The sequence below is a fragment of the Ananas comosus genome, linkage group 20, assembly GCF_001540865.1.
Source record: "Ananas comosus cultivar F153 linkage group 20, ASM154086v1, whole genome shotgun sequence".
Classification (NCBI taxonomy): Eukaryota; Viridiplantae; Streptophyta; class Magnoliopsida; order Poales; family Bromeliaceae; genus Ananas; species Ananas comosus.
The window spans coordinates 9,840,024-9,859,720 of NC_033640.1; the positions used below are offsets into that span (position 1 = coordinate 9,840,024).

At 31.8% G+C, this 19,697-nt stretch overlaps 1 protein-coding gene across 1 annotated transcript; it reads left to right on the forward strand.

The window, feature by feature from the left end:
- LOC109726094 (NAC domain-containing protein 92-like) lies at positions 6,837-9,030 on the forward strand. Its single transcript, XM_020255533.1, has 3 exons — positions 6,837-7,362; positions 7,504-7,781; positions 8,427-9,030. The coding sequence occupies exons 1-3, from the start codon at positions 7,170-7,172 to the stop codon at positions 8,958-8,960; spliced, it is 1,005 nt and encodes a 334-aa protein (XP_020111122.1). The 5' UTR covers positions 6,837-7,169; the 3' UTR covers positions 8,961-9,030.

The following is a 19,697-nucleotide window of genomic DNA, read 5'->3' on the forward strand; positions in this document are numbered from 1 at the left end:
AACACATGAATAGCACAACTAAACAAACACATTATTTTAGTTTAATTAGATAATAATCCCAAATCTCAAACGACACGTGGCGGGTTCTAACCGCGGAATCTTCCCCAGTTCGAAGCTACAGCTTCGGGCCGGAATTTGACTTCCGGAGATCTTTTTTACGATAGTGATCGTTTCTGCTGCAAGTGGTTTCCGGCACGAAATGGGAACTCTCCTCTTCCTGCAGGAGAACTGCAGCATGTATAAGCGAGCGAACCACGACGCGACACGTGCCATCCCTATCCACATCCTATGATTTCCCGAAATGTCCTCGGTAAGCGCGACTTCTGACGAGGAGTCTTTCAGCGAAATCTCGTTATGACTGTATATATAGTCATCCACGCAATTTATCCGTCAAATTTTAAACATCCATTCTATAATATAGAAATTTAAGAACGCTCAATAATAAGAAAAAACATTCTGAATCAGAAATCAAACTCAGGACGTCTTGAAACAAAGGGAGATTAATTAGAACTAAGTCTATCATGTTTGTGCACCGTGATGTACATTACCTTTCGATTCTTATTTGATCACTTATATAAGTTTTCATCTCAATTTTTCCATATTTCGCCCTTTTTATTTTTTAACAGAAAAGAGTCGAAGGATAGTTAACTAATTCGAGATCTACTATATATGTGAGTGATTTGTAATTGAAGATTAATTGATTGACCATGAGATTATTGATGTGGAATGAGAATATTCATAGTATATACATTGCTTTTAGTAGAAGATTAACTTCTCTTTAATTTGCTCTTAATTAATCATATACAAGACCTAAAACATAAGAGTTAGTAACAAATTGATCAATATATATGATCACAATTATAAGTAACATATATATATAGTTACCTTATGATGTTACACCCCTTGCGCAATATGTTTTTTTTTTTAAAAATGATATTTGTCCTATAAAAAGCTAATGATCTCACGATAGAAAACCCCAAGCTTTCCATTTTTTTTTTTTCATTTAAATCTCGACACTTGTACATATAAGAAACAATTTTCTCAAGGTAAAAAAATAAAAACGAGAATGATCTAATTCAATTATAAGTGATACCTATATGTATATATATATATATATAGAGAGAGAGAGAGAGAGAGAAAATGAATCAAATTTCACGCACTTTCGATATTATTCTTTTATCCATCTAGTGAACAGAAGATGAATGGTTGAAAATGAATATTCTTTAAAAAATGATGATAGGAGTCTTGTAATCAAGATCAAAAGTATAGATCTTGTTTTAAATAGTTTAAAGAATTTTCTAACAAAAATTCAATTGATTTGGATATCTTTACACCGTTAAACAAGAAAACGTCTCTTATCTACCATTAAAATTACAAATTTTGAAACCCTTTGATCATTAGGCAAATAATGTCAAAAAGATTTGAAATTTGATTTCTAAGCACTTTAAGTGGTATAGATCATGTTCAACGGAGCCGATCGTCAATTTGGAAGCTCNTAGCCGGACCCTATATATATATATATACATATATATATATACGTCAACTTTCTCGCGATACCAATAGAGTCCGGCTATGGTGCTTGTAAAAGTACCAAGCACTTGGTGCTTGTAAATTTTTTGTCGTTAGATCTATGCCTTTGATCATTTTTACTCGTTAGATTATACTATTCAACCAACCACCCACTCAACCCTAGGGAGCCCATATCATCCTAACCGCACATCCTTCAATTCAAGGGCCGAAAACTTACAAATACGAATGACTTGGTACTTTTAAAAGCATAGGAGCTCAATTATATATATATATATATATATATTACAAGATTACAACTGTAAAAGGTCCTAATATTAAGATTAGTTAAGGATTCAATGGATGGTGGTGATTAATTTTGAAAGAGACACTATTGTTTTGTGATGTTAAAATAAATAAAAATGACATGGGCAACCTTCCTCATGATCTTGATTTGGATGGACCCCTGGGGGTTGGGGTGACAAGATGGTTTGTTGGAGCTCCCACTTTGTTTTTGTGTGTGAGTGTGTGTGTGGGGAACAATGAAAAGAAGTTTAAGAAGGATTGATAAGAGAGAGTCCAGTGTTGTCTACATATAATTGGGCTCTCACTTTTGGATCATATGTTTCTGTTTTCACCTGCAGCTATCTTTAAAAACACATTAAAAATATAATCAAACAGGTTTTTGATCTTTTTATTATGTACGAAAATAAACCATAATGAGATTGTAAGCTCCAAAGAATATAGAAACTCCGATTCGAATTTATGCTCCAGTTTAATTTTCTTGAGGAAAGAAGTTGTTAATTTGAATGGTATTAGTATAATTCATCTCCTGATCATAACACAATATTATATTAACCAAAAATAAAAGAGAGAAAAAACACTTCATCATGTGACACAAAATGTTACTAATTTGTTGCCACTTTTATATATATATATATATATATATATATATATATATATGATATATATATAGTGCGGTAGGATTTATGAAGTACGGAGCGGCTCCTCGCTTCATTTGTTTCGATGTTCGCGACTTCAGAATCGCGCATCGGCCTCTGGTTAGACTTGATCTAGAGTATTTGATAGTATCTAGAATAATAAATTTTTGCAATTTTTCGATATTTCTTTGGCCTAGTGATCGAAGTGGGCATCAAAATTAACGGCTGAAAATAAAAGTATACAAAAATATGATGTTATGACATTAAAATTTTAGATCAAAATTATTGATCTTGTTATTATATGGTATAAAGCAATGTTCTATCGAAACAAATTCATTTGATTTGAGATATTTCATACCACTCAGTTAACTTTTATGCAAACCGGCTCACCATGTGCGCCGTCTTAACATTATTGATTTTGAACCCTTCGATCACTTAGACAAATAATATCGAAATCGCAAAATTTATTTTCTAGGTACTTCAAATACTCTAGATCAACTCTAACGGAGCCGATCGTCAATTCGAAAGTCCGAACATCAAAAATAACTTGGAAGCACGGAGGGCTCCGTGCTTCCATAAGCATGCCAGCCCACTCTCTCTCTCTCTCTCTATATATATATATATATATATAATTGAGCTAGAATACTTTTAGAAGCACCATCTCATTGGTGCTTCTAAGTTTCTAGCCCTTGGATCTACTCTTTGATTACTGATTAATTAGTTCACGTGCATGACCCAAATACGTCAACAAAATATAAAAAAATTTTCACGGGAGAACCAAAGCATTTTCTTTGTACATTCTATTTTTTTCTGAATCACCCACCAAAAAGTATTTTATTTTTTTAAAAAAATTGTCATTCATGATCATCCAATGATCAAGAGGTATTGCAAGATAATTAACCATATATAACAATAAAAATAAAATCTTTTTATCAATACATTACATTACATAGAATTAGTGTTTAAGAATAATTAAATAACCTCCATGCCAAACTAGGCACATATACATATATCATACATGTAGCTTTATGTACATAGTGTTTCTTCAAAAAAAAAAGAAAAAAAAAAAGAAGATAAATTAGACTTTTCGTCATCATACATTTTAGTTCTCAACTTTAATTCACTATAATTTTTTTTAACCCAAATTATTGATGAATTACTAACATAGAAGCACTATAGCAATATCATAATTGATGATGCAACAATTATATAATTAATATCTTACATCATTTCTATATTAGTAATTCATCAATATTTAGTCAAAAATTAAGTTGTGTGACCTAATTAATTATAATAATTCAGAAAGTTCGTACGAGAAATTACAAAATATTAAAATTCGAGTACTAAAATGTCACGTGTCCCATGGTTTGAGGACCACCTGTGTAATTTACCCCAAAAAAAAGAAAAAAAAAATTTTCCACATGCTAGAGTCCGCTTAAAATCAAATTAATTAAAGCTAGAGAAATGGTTTTGATGTGTGTGCGAAAGTCCGCATGGTAGATACGTGCGGTTGGGGCCGGTGGGTCCACATCACACACACCCATAATATATATTAATTAAATAAATAAACCTATAATTAAGAAAAAAAAAAGAAAAAAAGAAAAAAAGAAAAAGGAGTGGAGGCGAAACCTCTTACGTTGTATCCACAAAAAGTACATGAATTGAACTCCATGCGAGCGCCGCACGAACACGAAGTATGCGGGAATTAATGGTACCTTACATAGTAAAGGAATTGGTTGTTGCATTAATATATCCCTGCAACTTAATGTTATGTTATTATTATTATTATATATATTATATGCATTGGTATATATGTACTTGTGTGACTTTTTAGGGATCTTCTATGTTCACATTTCAAATATCCACAACTAAATTTTGAGAGTACTATGTTTATATATTTTTAAATTTTTAACTTGGTTTCGACTCAGTTTCGACTCTCTCGTAATTAATATATATATATATATATATATAGTACGAGAACTCGTTCACAGCTTAAGCTGTATTTATATTCATGGAGTCTGATGGGACTTGGATTCAGATATTCTAGTTTATAATAATTATAATTTTTCAAAAGATTAAACTGTTATGTTTAACAACGACTTATTTACTTTCTATACATACAGTATTTTTTTTCCCAAAAAGTATCACTTAATTATTATTTTCTTTTCAATCTCTATACTCAGAGATGAAGCTAGGACTCGATTATAAGGGGGGCCGAAATAGATACAAATTAAAACTTTAGCAAATAAATAATATTTATCTAATCAAATTTTTGATGAGGGAATATATTGACTAAATAATTAGTGTAAAAAATATATTACCCCTTTTTTATTTATACTCACTTAACTTTTAATTGTCTTATTTGTATTATTTTTCTCAAATAACTTTGAAATTTACTAAATCTAATAGCAATTCAGTAAATGATCTAATTTCTTAATTTTTAGTAAATACAATTATGACAATTGATGACTATTAGTTGAGAGAGCTTTTAAATTTAATATAATTTTTAATTTAATTAAATAAAAAGATTATCTAAAATTATTAGAAGTTCTGAAGGTACTAAACAAAAAAATAAAAATAATTAAATTCAGAATTGAGAAAGCATTATTTTAGCGCTAAGAACTTTTTTAAAAGAGAGGTCAGTCTATATACTTTTGAGATTAGATGAAAGTATATTCATTAATTTTTTTATATGTAAAGGACTATTATGCAAATTATGAAAAGTCTGGGGGCCTGGCCCTCCTCAGTCTATACGTAGCTCCGCCCCTGTCTATACTATTAGTATTAAAAGTACTGGCTGAAAGTTGCAGAGAATATATTTAGATAGTTTTGACACCAAAGAAATATAATAATAAAAATAATTTGATAGAAGATTTTTATGAGTATTATGGAGATTCATTCTATATTTTTTCTACTATTTAAAAATTGTCTTTTAATAAAGTTACTAGATTTTATCTAAAATAATATATTTATTTAGTAATGAAGGGATAGATGAAAAAAAAAAAGAAAGTTTAGTAGTATCTGAGAAAAAAAAGAGTCCAAGATAGAAAAAACGAAATAAAACTATAATATAGTATAGAGATTAGTAAAATATAATAATACAATGGCCAGCGTTTTTGAAAAAAAAAAATTGTATAACGTAACAAAAAAAAAAAAAACACTATAGTACAGTGTAATGAGATGTCACTAAGCCTTGAATGCATAAAATTTCTTCAAATTTGATTTGAAAATTTTACTAAGATGAGTTGGCATAATCGAGTCAGAGGATTTTGTAATATTCTTTTTTATACTTTTAAATAGAGGTTTAAAAATTAAACAAATTTGATTTGAAAATTTTGGTTTAGTTAATTTCATAGTGTTCAACTAATTCCTTTCGTACCAATTCACTTTTGTGGTACTTTTTTTCTTTTTGTTTTCCCCTAACCTGATTGGTATGAATCGGATCAATTTGTCTCAAGAAACTGAACTAACTAAAGCTTTTTCTTTTTGAAAAAGTGAAACAGAATTGAACGACACCTTTTGTTTCACACGATTAGTCAATTACAAGAGCTTGAGTTGGTACGGTCAAGTGGCAAAATCACAAGAGAGTTTAGAGTTTTATTATGATTATTTCTAAATTATTTACTATCATATATATATATATATATATATATATATATATATATATATATATATTGATAATATGTTATCTACGTCGGATGGTTGGCGTTAACCATTAATACCAAAAACTCGAGCTGTGAGAAATACGTAATTCATTTAAAACGTATAAACACAGCACTTACGAGTCTCGATTAATTGTAACTCAGCTCAACCAGCCTTATACTATTTCTAACATGATTTGACCCAACCCGCCTCCCATTATTTCGAACGTGACTTAACTCAATCTGTCCCTCCGTATAGGATGCCGACTCTTTTAAGCCAACGATCTAATTAACCTAGCTACTCTTAGGCTCCCAATTGGCATTTTATTTCTTTTGTTACCTTCCTTATCAATATATATATATATTGGGACAATCGGTGGTAATAATTTTTATTTTTTTCTCTTTTAAACTATAAGTTTTGCGTTAAGAGGGGAAAACGAAAAGTAGTGTACTATATATTTGTTTTGTTTTTTTTTCAATAAATTTAATTAAAAGTATAAAATAATTATATTTTAAATTTGAAATCCTCAAATAATAATTATTAAGCTTTTTGCTATCTACGCTAGGAATGGCCAGCGAGGGCAAAATATTGTGGCAAAATATTGTTGAAGAAGGAATTAATAATAAGTGGCTAGAACTATCTATGTACCAGTTAGTGCCTTGCACACCACGTCTCTTTCCATCTAATCTAATGCATGAACCAACACACTATTATTTAAGATCCTCTTCTCCCTCCCAACTTATTTTCTCTTAACATTTCTCTCTACCTAACTTAGCTAGGTTAGCATCTCTCTCTCTCTCTCTCTCTCTCTCTCTCTCTCTCCCTGGGGCCATAATATTCTTATGTCTTAAATGTACTTGGCCAATTCTCTCATATACCCTACTATGTACTACAAATATTGTTTAGTTGTTCTTTGTGTTCTTTTGGTATAATATGGCTTAAAAAGTGAATCATCATATATGTTGATTATAATTTATTCATATCTTAGCTTGTTTCTTATTTAAGTTGTTTGATAATCAATATGTATATATAGAGAGAGAGAGAGAGAGAGAGAGGGAGGTAATTAACAACTCAAAAGCAATGGATCATGGTGGCATAGTTCTCAACAAAGTGGATGAAACCACCATGGATTTGCCCCCCGGTTTTCGCTTCCACCCGACCGACGAAGAGCTCATCACTCACTACCTCGCCAAGAAGGTCGTCGACGAGGGCTTCTCCCCGAGAGCCATCGGAGAAGTCGACTTGAACAAGTGTGAGCCATGGGAGCTACCTTGTAAGTTCCTTTCTAATCTTTGTGTTTCTTTTCATAAGTTGTGAAACGGAGGGCGATTCCTTGTACAATTCATTATTGATCATATGTTGTTTTTCTCTAATTTGATGCTTAATTTATTTGTTATGGTTTTTGGGCTTGTAGGTAGAGCCAAAATGGGGGAAAAGGAGTGGTACTTCTTTTGTGTGAGAGATAGGAAGTACCCAACTGGTTTGAGAACAAATAGAGCAACTGAGGCAGGGTATTGGAAAGCAACAGGGAAAGATAGGGAGATTTATAGAGGGAGAACACTTGTTGGGATGAAGAAGACTCTTGTTTTCTATGGAGGGAGAGCCCCAAAGGGGGAGAAGAGCAATTGGGTCATGCATGAGTATAGGTTGGAAGGGAAATACTCTCCCTACAACCTCCCCAAAACAGCAAAAGTACAACCTCCTTATCCCTTAGCTAATATTACATAAATAAAAATATTGTTTAAACTACTATTTCGCTGTCATTTTTCCTCGGATCGATTTATTAGATTACGCAGAATTGGTGCCTACACCCTTATACATGTTCCTGTTTTGTGAATTAAATTCTCATGACTTCTCATGTTAGCGTACATGGCATAATTCGTCTGATTGTCGTAATTCATTATAAACAGAAGGTGCGCGTTAAGACTATCTCAATATGGACCGCATGATCTATATTACTTTAATTTGAACCAGTAAAATCATAGATAGCAAAACACACGTTTTCGTGCTATTGGAATGGTCTCATTCAAGTATTCGATCTTCAGTTAAGATATTTCTACATAGTTTTTGAAACAAAACTCATGTATAGACCCTCTTATATATTATCATGAAACAGTGATCTGGTCCACCATCTATGGCATATAATATACTAGACTCGCAAAGCAAAATACAAAAATAGCATACTAGACCAACACACCACACGCAATGAGGGTCCTACCACTTAACCTTAGTTTGGTTTCATATTAGATTGATCTTTTAGTTTGCAATTTGCACATAAGTACGTAAATTTTTACTAATTAGTTCTCATTATTCATTTCTCTCTCTCTCTCTCTCTAGAACGAGTGGGTGATATGTAGGGTGTTCAAGAAGAGCTCGGGAGGGAAAAAGGTCATTGGAATGGTTATGAATAGCGCAGCTTCATCTTTCGAAAACAACTCAACTCCTCCTCCTCCTCTTCCTCCTCCTCCTCCTCCTCCTCCTCTTCCTCCATTAATGGACATGTCCACCACCAAAAAGTGCTTCTCCACAGCAGCTGCAGCAGCTTCTGAGGTGGCCCACGTGACCTGCTTCTCCAACGCAGTGGAGGGTCATCAAAGGAGCCACGAAGAGCTCTTCCTAACTGAGTACTTAAGCAACGAAGCCCCACAAATACCCACTTCCTTGTTCCTAATGGGCAATAACTTGCACTACCCGGGAGGGGCCTTGGTGCAATTGCTGGGGAGTGGAGGGGGCTATGTGCAAAAGAGGGAGAGGGATCAGATGCTCAGCGCGTCGCAGGAAACAGGTTTGACCACGGATGTGAACGCTGAGATCTCGTCCACGTCAGCAGGGCCCATGCACCACCTTGATGAGTCACTTTGGAGCTATTAATTAATTAATTAATTAATTAATTAATTACTTATTAAGAGTTTTATTTAGAGAGAGAGAGAGAGAAAGAGAGGTATTTACTTAATTATTATATTATTTATATATTATTATTATTAGTGAGTGTTCATAAATGATTATTTGCTGTTATGGATGTTAATAGTGTATATCATGCATTTGATAGAAGAAGCCTACAAATTAATGAGATTTAAAATTAATCTATGCAAGAGATATTTTTGTTCTGGAGATATATATATATATATATATATATATATTCGATTTTTATTACTATATTTGTACTAGACATAATTAATACCCTGCAATACAACTTATAATATTCTATTCAAACTATCGAATATTAATTAAATTAAATTTTTAAAGTTTACAGTAATTTCACCACATCACCCTAAGTTGCAAAACTTATACTGGATTGAGTTATAATGTACTTTTGTTGAAATTCTACTGGCAAAAAAAAAAAAAAAGAGAGATTTAATTAGCTCTTAAGGTTTTTTTATGGGTGTTGAGAAAGGGTTAATTATTAAGTTTGGTTACATTTTGGGTACTTTTTGAGGTACATACACTAATATACAAAATTTTAAAATAACTTATACATCCCATGAACAGTAATGGGACATATAATGTGATGGGATTTATCATTGGCATGATGAAAGATATATGGGGCCTCAACAAATCACATGAAAGATCCAATGCATCTACCATTGCTAAGCAATCCCACACTTTTGTCATTATTTTCATTTATATATATCCATTTATTTTGTTGGGGCTCAATCATAGCTTAGAGGTTAATTAATTAATTATTATATATCATGTCATAACAACATCTTTTCCTAGCAATCAAATATAATTAATAACTAATGGTGCAGTTTTTTAAAATATATATTTTTAATCTTTTACAAAGATGTGAGTTAGGCCACCTAATTATAATTCTCACCCCCCATGAACAAATCATTCTTAGCCAAGTGCTAGGGTTCTAGAACATGTAGATGTATATCTTCTTGTGTCTCATATCTTTGGACAACTTTATTTTGTCCTTCTTTTCATTCTCTCCCTCCCTAAGTTTATGGCTTTAAAAATGGAGGCCACGAGTGTGACATTGATATCTTTTATATTTCTTTTTTGTCATCTTTTGACTAATATACGTTTTACATTATTCTTGCCCTAATGTCAAATTATTAATATCATTATTGTATAATATCTCACAAGCTTAATTAAATCTAAATCTATGTTGCAAATTGGGGATTACATTTACAAGTATAATCCCTACAAATATTGCAACTATTTGAGACTTGCACGACAAGATCATCACTCAATCAAAAGAGGCTCATCCATTTCAGAGGAGAGGGGAAGTGTGGCCACCAATTAAGGAGTTTTAAACTATTTAGATCAATGATTTCATGTGGGGCTAAATTAACCTTTATTTGTTTTGTTGATTAGGGCCAACCTTTTGGCTATGAAGGTGACAGTTTTATTTTTCTTAGATACCCATTAGATCCAATAATTCGTAAGGTCGTAAATAAATTAATTTACCGAAAAGCAAACTAGGTTATACCTCAAACTTGCTGGTTAATTATATCTGATTGTCTCTTCCAACATAAGTGTTATTTTAGTAGAGTTATTTATAAATCATATCTGATATATTCTCATTGCAATTGATGTTAATATACATATAATTAATTAAGAAACTATTTTTGACAGCTTTAATTAGTTTGAAAATGCGTTGCACAAATGCACCCTATATGCACACTGAGCTTTAAATGGCTCAACGACACCAAAAGTCGCATCCATCGTAGATAAAGCTTATGCTCGATGCTTCTCCTCTACTTACATACTACTATTTCAAAACATCAGACGAGGAAAGAAATTCTAAAACACTTTCAAATTTTCAGAACTCAATGCATCGGCTTGATTTTGAAACATAATCCAAAACTAGGTCTAGGCGGCCACGTAACCATCCCCAAGTATCGCTTAGTCACGGGAAGTGTTTAATAACATCTCTTTCGTTAGAGATTGTTCCTAAATCTTCTTAAGATATTGGAGACAAAATATCGGATACGGTGAAAACATTAGACTAATATGCATTCAATCCATTCTCTTTACACAAATTGATGTGTAGGTGCAGCCAAAGTAACAAGATCTAAAAGAAATTATTATAAACATTAATCACGGCTTAGTTCGCTAATGACAAAGTCGTCGATCTTATAGCTTCATGCATCACTAGCCTACACTTGATGGAGGCAAGTTGGCCAATTAATGAAACTCGATGTTACATCAAATTTTAATATTAATATCCTTCTAAATTGTTAATGTGTTGATAAGCATACATATATCTATGTGATTTTTAGACTATGTATGTGCATGAATATTTCAAACCACATTATTTGTACAAACATATCAGCAATCAACAAGAACATTCTAAGAGAACTGTAACAATACTCCTTAATTATATAGTATATATATGTGCGTTGTGAATAAATGTGTGACACACTGACCGTCTCTAGAGCAACTGGCAAAGGACTTGGTGGTTCGTATTCGAGGTTATGAGTTCGAATTCTAGTTGATTCACATTTCCAACTAAGTTTATTTCTAAATGAAATAAACGAAGCGGATAGCGTGCTACATATCTCTAAAAAAAAAAAAAAAAAAAAAAAAAAAAAAAAAAAAAAAGTGTGACACTATTTTTTGGGATCCCTTTATATTAGGTTGATTTAGTGGAATCACATCCCATGGATTATATATGGAGCTATATCTTTTTTTTTAAAAAAAAATATCAATAATTTCTAGAAGAAAGTTATTTTTATATTTACGAGGAAATTTAATACTTTTTCAATTTACAGGGCAAAAATGTAAATGTGTGCTCTAAGAACTACATATGATTGGCTCTAAAGTGGATTCGGTCCAGATCGTGTTCGGTTTGGATCTCATAATCGAGCTCCAAATAATTAGTAGGTCTTGTGTGCTATTAGGAGCATGGAGGCTTCCGTGCTCCTAAACCGTTTTTGATAATGAAGTTTTCGAATCAACGATCAACTTCGTTATATTTGATCTAGCGTCACTACAACAAAAACGGTATATATATAGCGACACTTTTAAATGTAGGTACATATTAAAAAAGTGCTGCTAGCTAAAATTACCGTCACTGTTAAAAAGTGTTGTTATATGTGGGGTCACTAGGAATATAGTGACAGTTAAAGAGTGTCGCTATAACCTAAAAGAGTGCTGCTAATTTACCAACACTTATTTAAGCATTTAGCAACCGCCGAAACTCTATCTCGTTCGCTGCGGTGGCGGAGGAAGACGATAGGAAAGGCTCTTCGTCTAGAATTTCAGTGGATTGAGTGAAGAGAGAAGAAAAGATGGTAATTGATTTTTTCTTTTCCTTTTTTTCTTTTCTGTATGTAATCGGACCAAATGGACTGGGTGCGGTGGGTTGAGTAGAATAATCTTTTATTTTTGGTTGGATTGGACTTTATATTTAGGCATTAGTAGATATTTTTTTTTAAGTTTTAGCATAAATGGGACACTTACTCAAAAGTGTCCCAAACATGTGTCCCTATAATCTAATTCTGTTGTAGTGCGTATTTGAAGTATCTAGAATATAAATTTTGTAATTTTTTAATATCATTTACATAGCGATCGAAAGGGTGCAAAATCAACGACTGAAAATAAAAATCTCATAAAAGGTGATGATATAACACTGTAATTTTCGATCAGAAATATTGATCTTGCTATAAGTAGTATAAAAAATTTTCTATCCAAAATTTTATCTGATTTGAATACTTCTACACCGTTAAACTTGCAAATAGTATACATCAACCATTAAAAATTATTGATCGTTAGGTAAATGATATCGAAAAATCGTAAAATTTATTTTCTATATATTTCAAATACGCTAAATCAAGTTTAACGGAGTTGATCGTCGATTCGAAATCTCCATCATATAAAACGGTTTAGGAGTACGGACAAGACCTACTCTCTAAATTATATGGGGCACGTGGGCTAAATAATATATTCAAATTCAAATAACCATACTCTAATTGAATTTGTTAAAATAAACAAAATATTCAAATTCTAAGACGAATCCAGGAGAATCATTAAATGGCTTAAACCGAACGAGTTTAAAAGTATCAAAATTGAGACTTTTGAATAGTATCTGATAAATTCTACATATTTTCATCAAAATTTTATAATTTAAAACCTGTTATATAGGGTTGTAAGGATCAAAAGTATTAGAAAAATTTATTGTTTGTTAAATATAAGAAAAAAATGTTAAAATAATTTTTCATCCATATTGAACCCTCTCCGTATCATCCACGAGCCTTAATAGTTGATTGACACGTACAAGTCGAAAGAATCTTTTTCCAATAATTGTGTGGGTGCTTAGGTGTACCCTTAAGTGTCCCCCTAACTATATTCTTTAGTTTAGGGTTTGTTTGGATCTTTTAAAAGTGGCCTAAAAATTTTTTTCCATTGAAAAGTTATTTTCTGACGTTTGGTTGCTTGTAAAATTTTTTTTAAAATAAAAATTATAGATTCGAGGAAAAAAAGTAAGTTTTCGTTTTCCGCTCACTTCGAGCAAATACTTGGCCTAAAAAAAAAAGATTTTTTGAGGTGTTTCATCACGTAGTCGAAGAGGTTTACTCTACCTCGTGAACCGCGTGAGAAAGGAACATCCATCATGGACTTGTCTTTCTCTGCCCTTTCATAATGTGCATGTATATATATAATATTTTATTTTTATATAAATATGTTATTATATATAATATTTTATTTGTAAATATATAGTAATCTATTTTATAGTATTAAATATATAATATTATATATTATATTACATAATTATTGTAAAATATATTTTTAAAATATTTATTTATAAATATAAATTATAATAATAATATATATATATGAAATATAATAAATATTATCAATAATATATAATATATAGTATGGGAGAAAAATTATATATGCAATAATTTTTTATTTATCGTTTTTTTTTCTTTTAACCAAATAACCGTGATGAAAAATTATTTTTCTTTTTCTACACATCAAACACTAAACAACGTAAAATTTATTTTCCTTCAAAAAAAAATTTTCACTGAATTTTTTTTTTTCAAAATTTTACATGGAACCAAACAGCTTCTTAGGTGAGTTTCACCCGATCAGTACACCTAAAATTTGAATTTGAGTCATTTAAGTCGTACAATTCCATGTATATCTAACCAATCGTAGCTAGCACACTAAGGGGATATTCCAGTTTCGAAACCTAATTACTTAATAACAGATAGTGATCAGATTCAATAAATTGATCATTTATATCAAATCAGCTTTACTAATAACACCACCGATTGAAGCTATTTTTTATATATAGTGCGCCGATAGCGTGACCATGTATTTGTAGAGTGGAGATATATATATAACAACTGCTCTAGTTCCTTAATAGAGCAAGAGCTATAGGTTAGGGGAGTTTGATACTTTAAGCTACAAGTTAATTAATTAACTATATCAAGTTTAACAAAGATCATTAAAGGCACCTTATCTTCTCTTGATAAAGATGCTTCATTTCTACATTTAACTAGCAAATGCTAGAAATTTAAGAGCCACATCATCTCTCTTTACTACTTCTCACCAATTGTTGGCATGTGAAATTGATATTAGACCAAATGGTTTTCCAATCTCTAAGGTCAAGGATATATATAATAGATATTATTTTGAACTAAAGCACTTACAACAAACCTTATCTACTAGGACTAGGGTTAAACCACCCTACACATATGGTTAGTGCACTTAATTAAGTTTAATGCATTGCTCTAAATTTAGTTTTCTTATCTTTGACTTTTTGAAGAAATGCTTCTTTTTAGTTGCTGACAAAGTTGCTAGCAAAACCGACCGTCCCTAGAGCAAGTGGCAAAGGGCTTGGTGGTTGGTACCCGAGGTCCCAAGTTCGAACCCTAGTTGATTCACATTTTCAGCTAAGTTTATTTCTAAATGAAATAAACGAAGCGGGTAGCGTGCAACCTATCTCTCTCTCTCAAAAAAAAAANGTAGGTAGCATACTATCTATCACTCAACCAAAAAAAAAAAAAAAAAAAAAAAAAAGAGAAAAAAAAGAAAAAAGACAAAGTTGCTAGCAAAGCTTTCGATTTCAAACATCAATATGATAATCTCTTAGTTTCGTGGTGTCAGAAACTATTCTAATTAAGTCGTTATTGTTCCAAAGAGCTTTGCATTCAATTCGCACATCCATCATCTTATGAAATACATGTATGCTACTTCTTCTGTCAGTTTACGTGGCATGATTTATCTGATCTTTACTTTGCATGCAGAGCCGTTAATACTTATACCTAGTTTGGTATAAGGGATATTATTCCGATTTCAATTCCAAGCAATAGTAAGATCTCATTCCGTTCGTAACACCCATTCCATTTGCGAATCAAACTAACAAATGAAATTGATCATTTCCATTCTCATTCTAGAAGTCTAAGAAGGAAAAGATTGGGCTGGACCAGACTGATCGGGCCGAGCCGACTAATTAGAATTGGGCCTAATTGGTTTGAGTTTCGGCCCAAAATCTTACACCCTTTGGTTCATATTGGGTGGGTGGAACAGAAGAATTTTCTATAAAACTATAAACGAAACTAAACTGAGCGAACCAGATCAAACTTTAGGTCAGGCTCGGGACGAGTCCAAGCATAACATGCACAGTGGTTAACAATGACTAGGTAGTGAAAATTCTATCGAGTAAATTGTGAAAATAATTTAAAGCAAATGTAATTAAGCAAATTAAGAGGTGATGATCCTACTTATTGTAAAGAGCATTAAAAGAAAACTACGGAGCTACTATATATGATTGTGACACCCTTATGTAGCACCACGTGCACATTAATTACACAAAGAGAATCGATAAATGCGTTACGTGGATGAGTAGTTCTCAAATTAATTAATTTTGAGGAGTTATATACAATTTAAATTCTAATCTTTTACTTAAACATATTAGTACCAAATTTATCTAATTCTTGCGGTATCCTCATTTGGTACCTCCTTTTTTTGGTTATTTACTTCATATATATGTTCAACTTCGAATTACATATAGTCATCTTGGATTGAACTTAAAAAATTGTATGTTTAACTAAAAGATTTCATCATTTAATTTATGCATTCAACTTCTAAAGTTCGACTGAGGAGAAAGGATGCTTGGTTTACCAAAAAAAAAAAAAAAAAAAGAAAATCTAAAAGAGGTCATAAAAAAAAAAGAAGAAGGCTAAATTACAGAAAATCCTCCTGTTAAAATTCGATTTTTAACTTTTCCCCCCTATCATTTAAAAACCTACACTTTGTCCTCTTATAAAATAAAAAATATTCACAGGGATACCGGCGTGAACTGTGATGATAAAATAACCATTTTGCCCCTCACCATTTTGCCTCTCATCATGTTCACAAGAGAGAAGACTGAGGGCATTTTTGGTATAAAAAATATATAATAATGTTTTATAAATGAAATCCTAACGGATTATTAACGGCAGGGGTGAAGTGAATATTTTTCATTTTACAAGGGGGTAAAGTGTAGGTTTTTAAATGGTAGTGAGGGAAAGTGAAAAATCGGATTGTAACAGGAGGATTTTATGTAATTTAGCCAAAAAAAAAAAAAAAAAGTTTGCGGTGCTCAGTAATCGGTACCCTAAAAAATCCTCAGAAGTCGAAACTAAATCACCTCTTTAATAAAAATATATGCAGGAATAGAATTCGAAATACGAACCAACTGCACTAGATAGTGGCGGTGATGGCATCTCTCGAAGAATTCGGTGGACCACTTTTTCCTTGCAATAAAGATGGTGTCCATGCAATTAAATGTGGCTAGCTAATATCCTTTGTCTCGCATGTTTCTATGTAGTAGAAACCTAAGCTTCTTTTTTGGCTCTTTAACTTAACTTGTAAAGCATGTACTATCACAATCTTCATTTTCTTATGATATATGTTAGATTGTTTAAACATTATCTAATGCCAATAGAACTGAATTTATTCTGTGACTATATAGAAGCACCTCATTTATTTCTCATTCATTATATACATATATGTTCATTTTCAGAAAAAAGTTTTCCATAGTAACATTTTATTTTCATGCTATAACTTTGTGATTATATATGTCGATTATCTTGCTGTAATTTATTCTTCTCTTAACTAATAAAAAATTTTTATCTAGAACTGTTTAGCTAGCTTTGTTATGTTTTAAGTTTTCTTAAGATTTATTAATCCATAAATACATATATATATAGTGGCAATAGATAGGCCTTGTCTTTTTTAATTTCTATTTTTACTTTTTTATTTTTTTGCTTTTTTTAAAAAAAAAATTAATGCTATGGACCATGGGATTTAACACCACATTTAATAGCAAAAGTCCACTGCAACATTCCAAACTGCAAAGCAAGCAGCTGCAGTACATAAAATTTCAGCTTCTTTTGCCTTCTCAAATTGCATAATTTAAATTGTGCCGTTTTTATGCATATATATAAAAGTGTTGCTATAATAATTAAGAGACTCTTAGTTAATTTATAACAATAATTAGGAGACCCTTAGGACAGTTGAAATCAGTATGTATAAAATTCTTGGACTAAATCTGAAATTAATCTTTACTTTTTTCACTCTACATGCAAAAAGTATTACTATATGGGCTTGTTTAGCTCCGTTATAGCTTGTAATTGATCAAGTATTATCTAAAATATGTCAACGTTCACCTTCAGTGTCACACCCCTACAATTTGGATTAGCTCTATACATTAGATATAATAGGGTTAAACCTCTTAATCCGGTTATAACATAATTTTGGGTCGTGGATAGACCCAAGAGATTAAGAGGTTTAAGCGTGCTAGTATTAGAATATATTTCTTCTAAGATTGATGACCCCCTGGTAAGTGGGGCTTTACAATTGGTACTAAGCCGATAACCAACCGAAAATGTGATATAAGTCTCGGCTGAGTTAGAATCATACATCGAGCAGGCGTGATTCCCGATTAACGATCGTTGTAGGTGGAGCACAACTCCCTAAAATATCAACTAAGACTAGCGAGATGAGTCTCACATCATCTGATACTTATGAGTGTATTTGAGACTGATAAAGACGTCGAAGCTTAAAGTTGTAGGAATGTGACACTTCTAAAATTTAAAATAATCCTATATATTATTAGATATAATAGAGCTAAATCTCTTAATCCCGCTATCACATTTTGAGTGGTGATTAGGCTAAGAGGTTAAAAGGGCTAAGCGTATTTGGACTAAAGTAATTTTATGATAGATGATCCCCCGAAACTTGGGGCGTCACAAATAATTTTTCTTTCTAAAAGAATCCGAATTTAAATTAGAACTTCAATTTATTTTGATGCCTCAAATTTAAAGGCTGTTTTCGTCTACTGTTGTCGTAAAACTTTTTAGTTTTTTTTAAAAAAATTCTCAAACACTGTATTAAAAAAAAATTACATTTGAAAACAAAAGGGAAGTCACAACCAAATAGACTCTTAATTTATTGATTTCTATAGTTAAAATAAAATCAAGGGAAAAGTCACAACCAAATAGACTCTTAATTTATTGATTACTATAGTCAAAATAAAATCACTACTTACATTTTTCATCTACTAATTTACCTAAACATCAAGGGACAAAGCTAGGCCTTGGTTGGACCCACATGGGCAAATTTACCTCAATAATGAGTTGGATGCATTTAATGAATAAAAACAAAGAGATTGCTAATAATGCTGGGAAGGGGCTAATTAGTCAATTTGCCACTTTTGGTGGATTTTAGCCTTAGTCACTTTTGGTAGAGAAAATGCCACAATAACTCATATCTATATTTGGTTTAAGTAAACATGATGTCACATTGCTACATTTAATGTCCCAAACTTTACACTCAAAACCCCACCATTTATATACCTTCTTTTTCAAAAAGATTTACTCTCTTTGATTAGTCAATATAGTTGCTACAATGTAATTGTTTCATTATAATGTAGAACTTTGTTATTTTCTTGGCTTGGTAAGTGGAATATATATGATTGGGTAGTTAAAAGAAGAGGTTTTAATTCAAACTTTAATGGACATTTATTTATAGGGGTTTTAAGAGGGGTATCAAAGAAACTTTTAGTAGAGGCCCCCTATGTCCTCTAGTTATTCAAGCTTAGCCCAAGTTATTGGGATTATAAAATTTTTCACATAAACTTTTGTTTTACCATTTTAACTTCCGGCGACATTAAATATCTACTTGGCTTGAATTCTGAAAAGACATCTAACGCACAAAAAAAAAAAAGGGAAAATAAAAGTAAAAGCTTCAAACTTTGTTACAGTAGAAGCTTCAAACTTTGTTGCAGATTACTATAGTTGAAAATAAAAGTAAAAGTAAGACCAAACAGATCCTTATATTAAAACGTCGGAGTCGTAAAAACGAAGTCTCTTATGATACATCATTTGCGCAGTATCCGATGGTCGTGGCCTGTCCTTAGGTGGGACGCACTAGGGGCCCATGGGCCATCACCGTCCATTTAATGACCCATCTTATTACTGAAAAGCACCAAACGAATTGCTCCCCCTGTTTAGATGATGACTCACACTAAAATTGCATTAACCAAGTGATTCGCGCGATCGTAGCCGTCCACGAGGTGAGGGGGCACGATCGATGGCCCGTGATGTGGATTTAAGGAGATGGGCCTCACCCAATTGATTTGGATGGTGATGATGGACTCTTGTTGGG

Coding starts and splice junctions, on each gene's coding strand:
- LOC109726094 (XM_020255533.1), top strand. CDS start 7,170: ATGGATCATGGTGGCATAGTTCTCAACAAAGTGGATGAAACCACCATG. Junction 7,363..7,503: donor TGAGCCATGGGAGCTACCTT/GTAAGTTCCTTT, acceptor TTGGGCTTGTAG/GTAGAGCCAAAATGGGGGAA. Junction 7,782..8,426: donor ACCTCCCCAAAACAGCAAAA/GTACAACCTCCT, acceptor CTCTCTCTCTAG/AACGAGTGGGTGATATGTAG.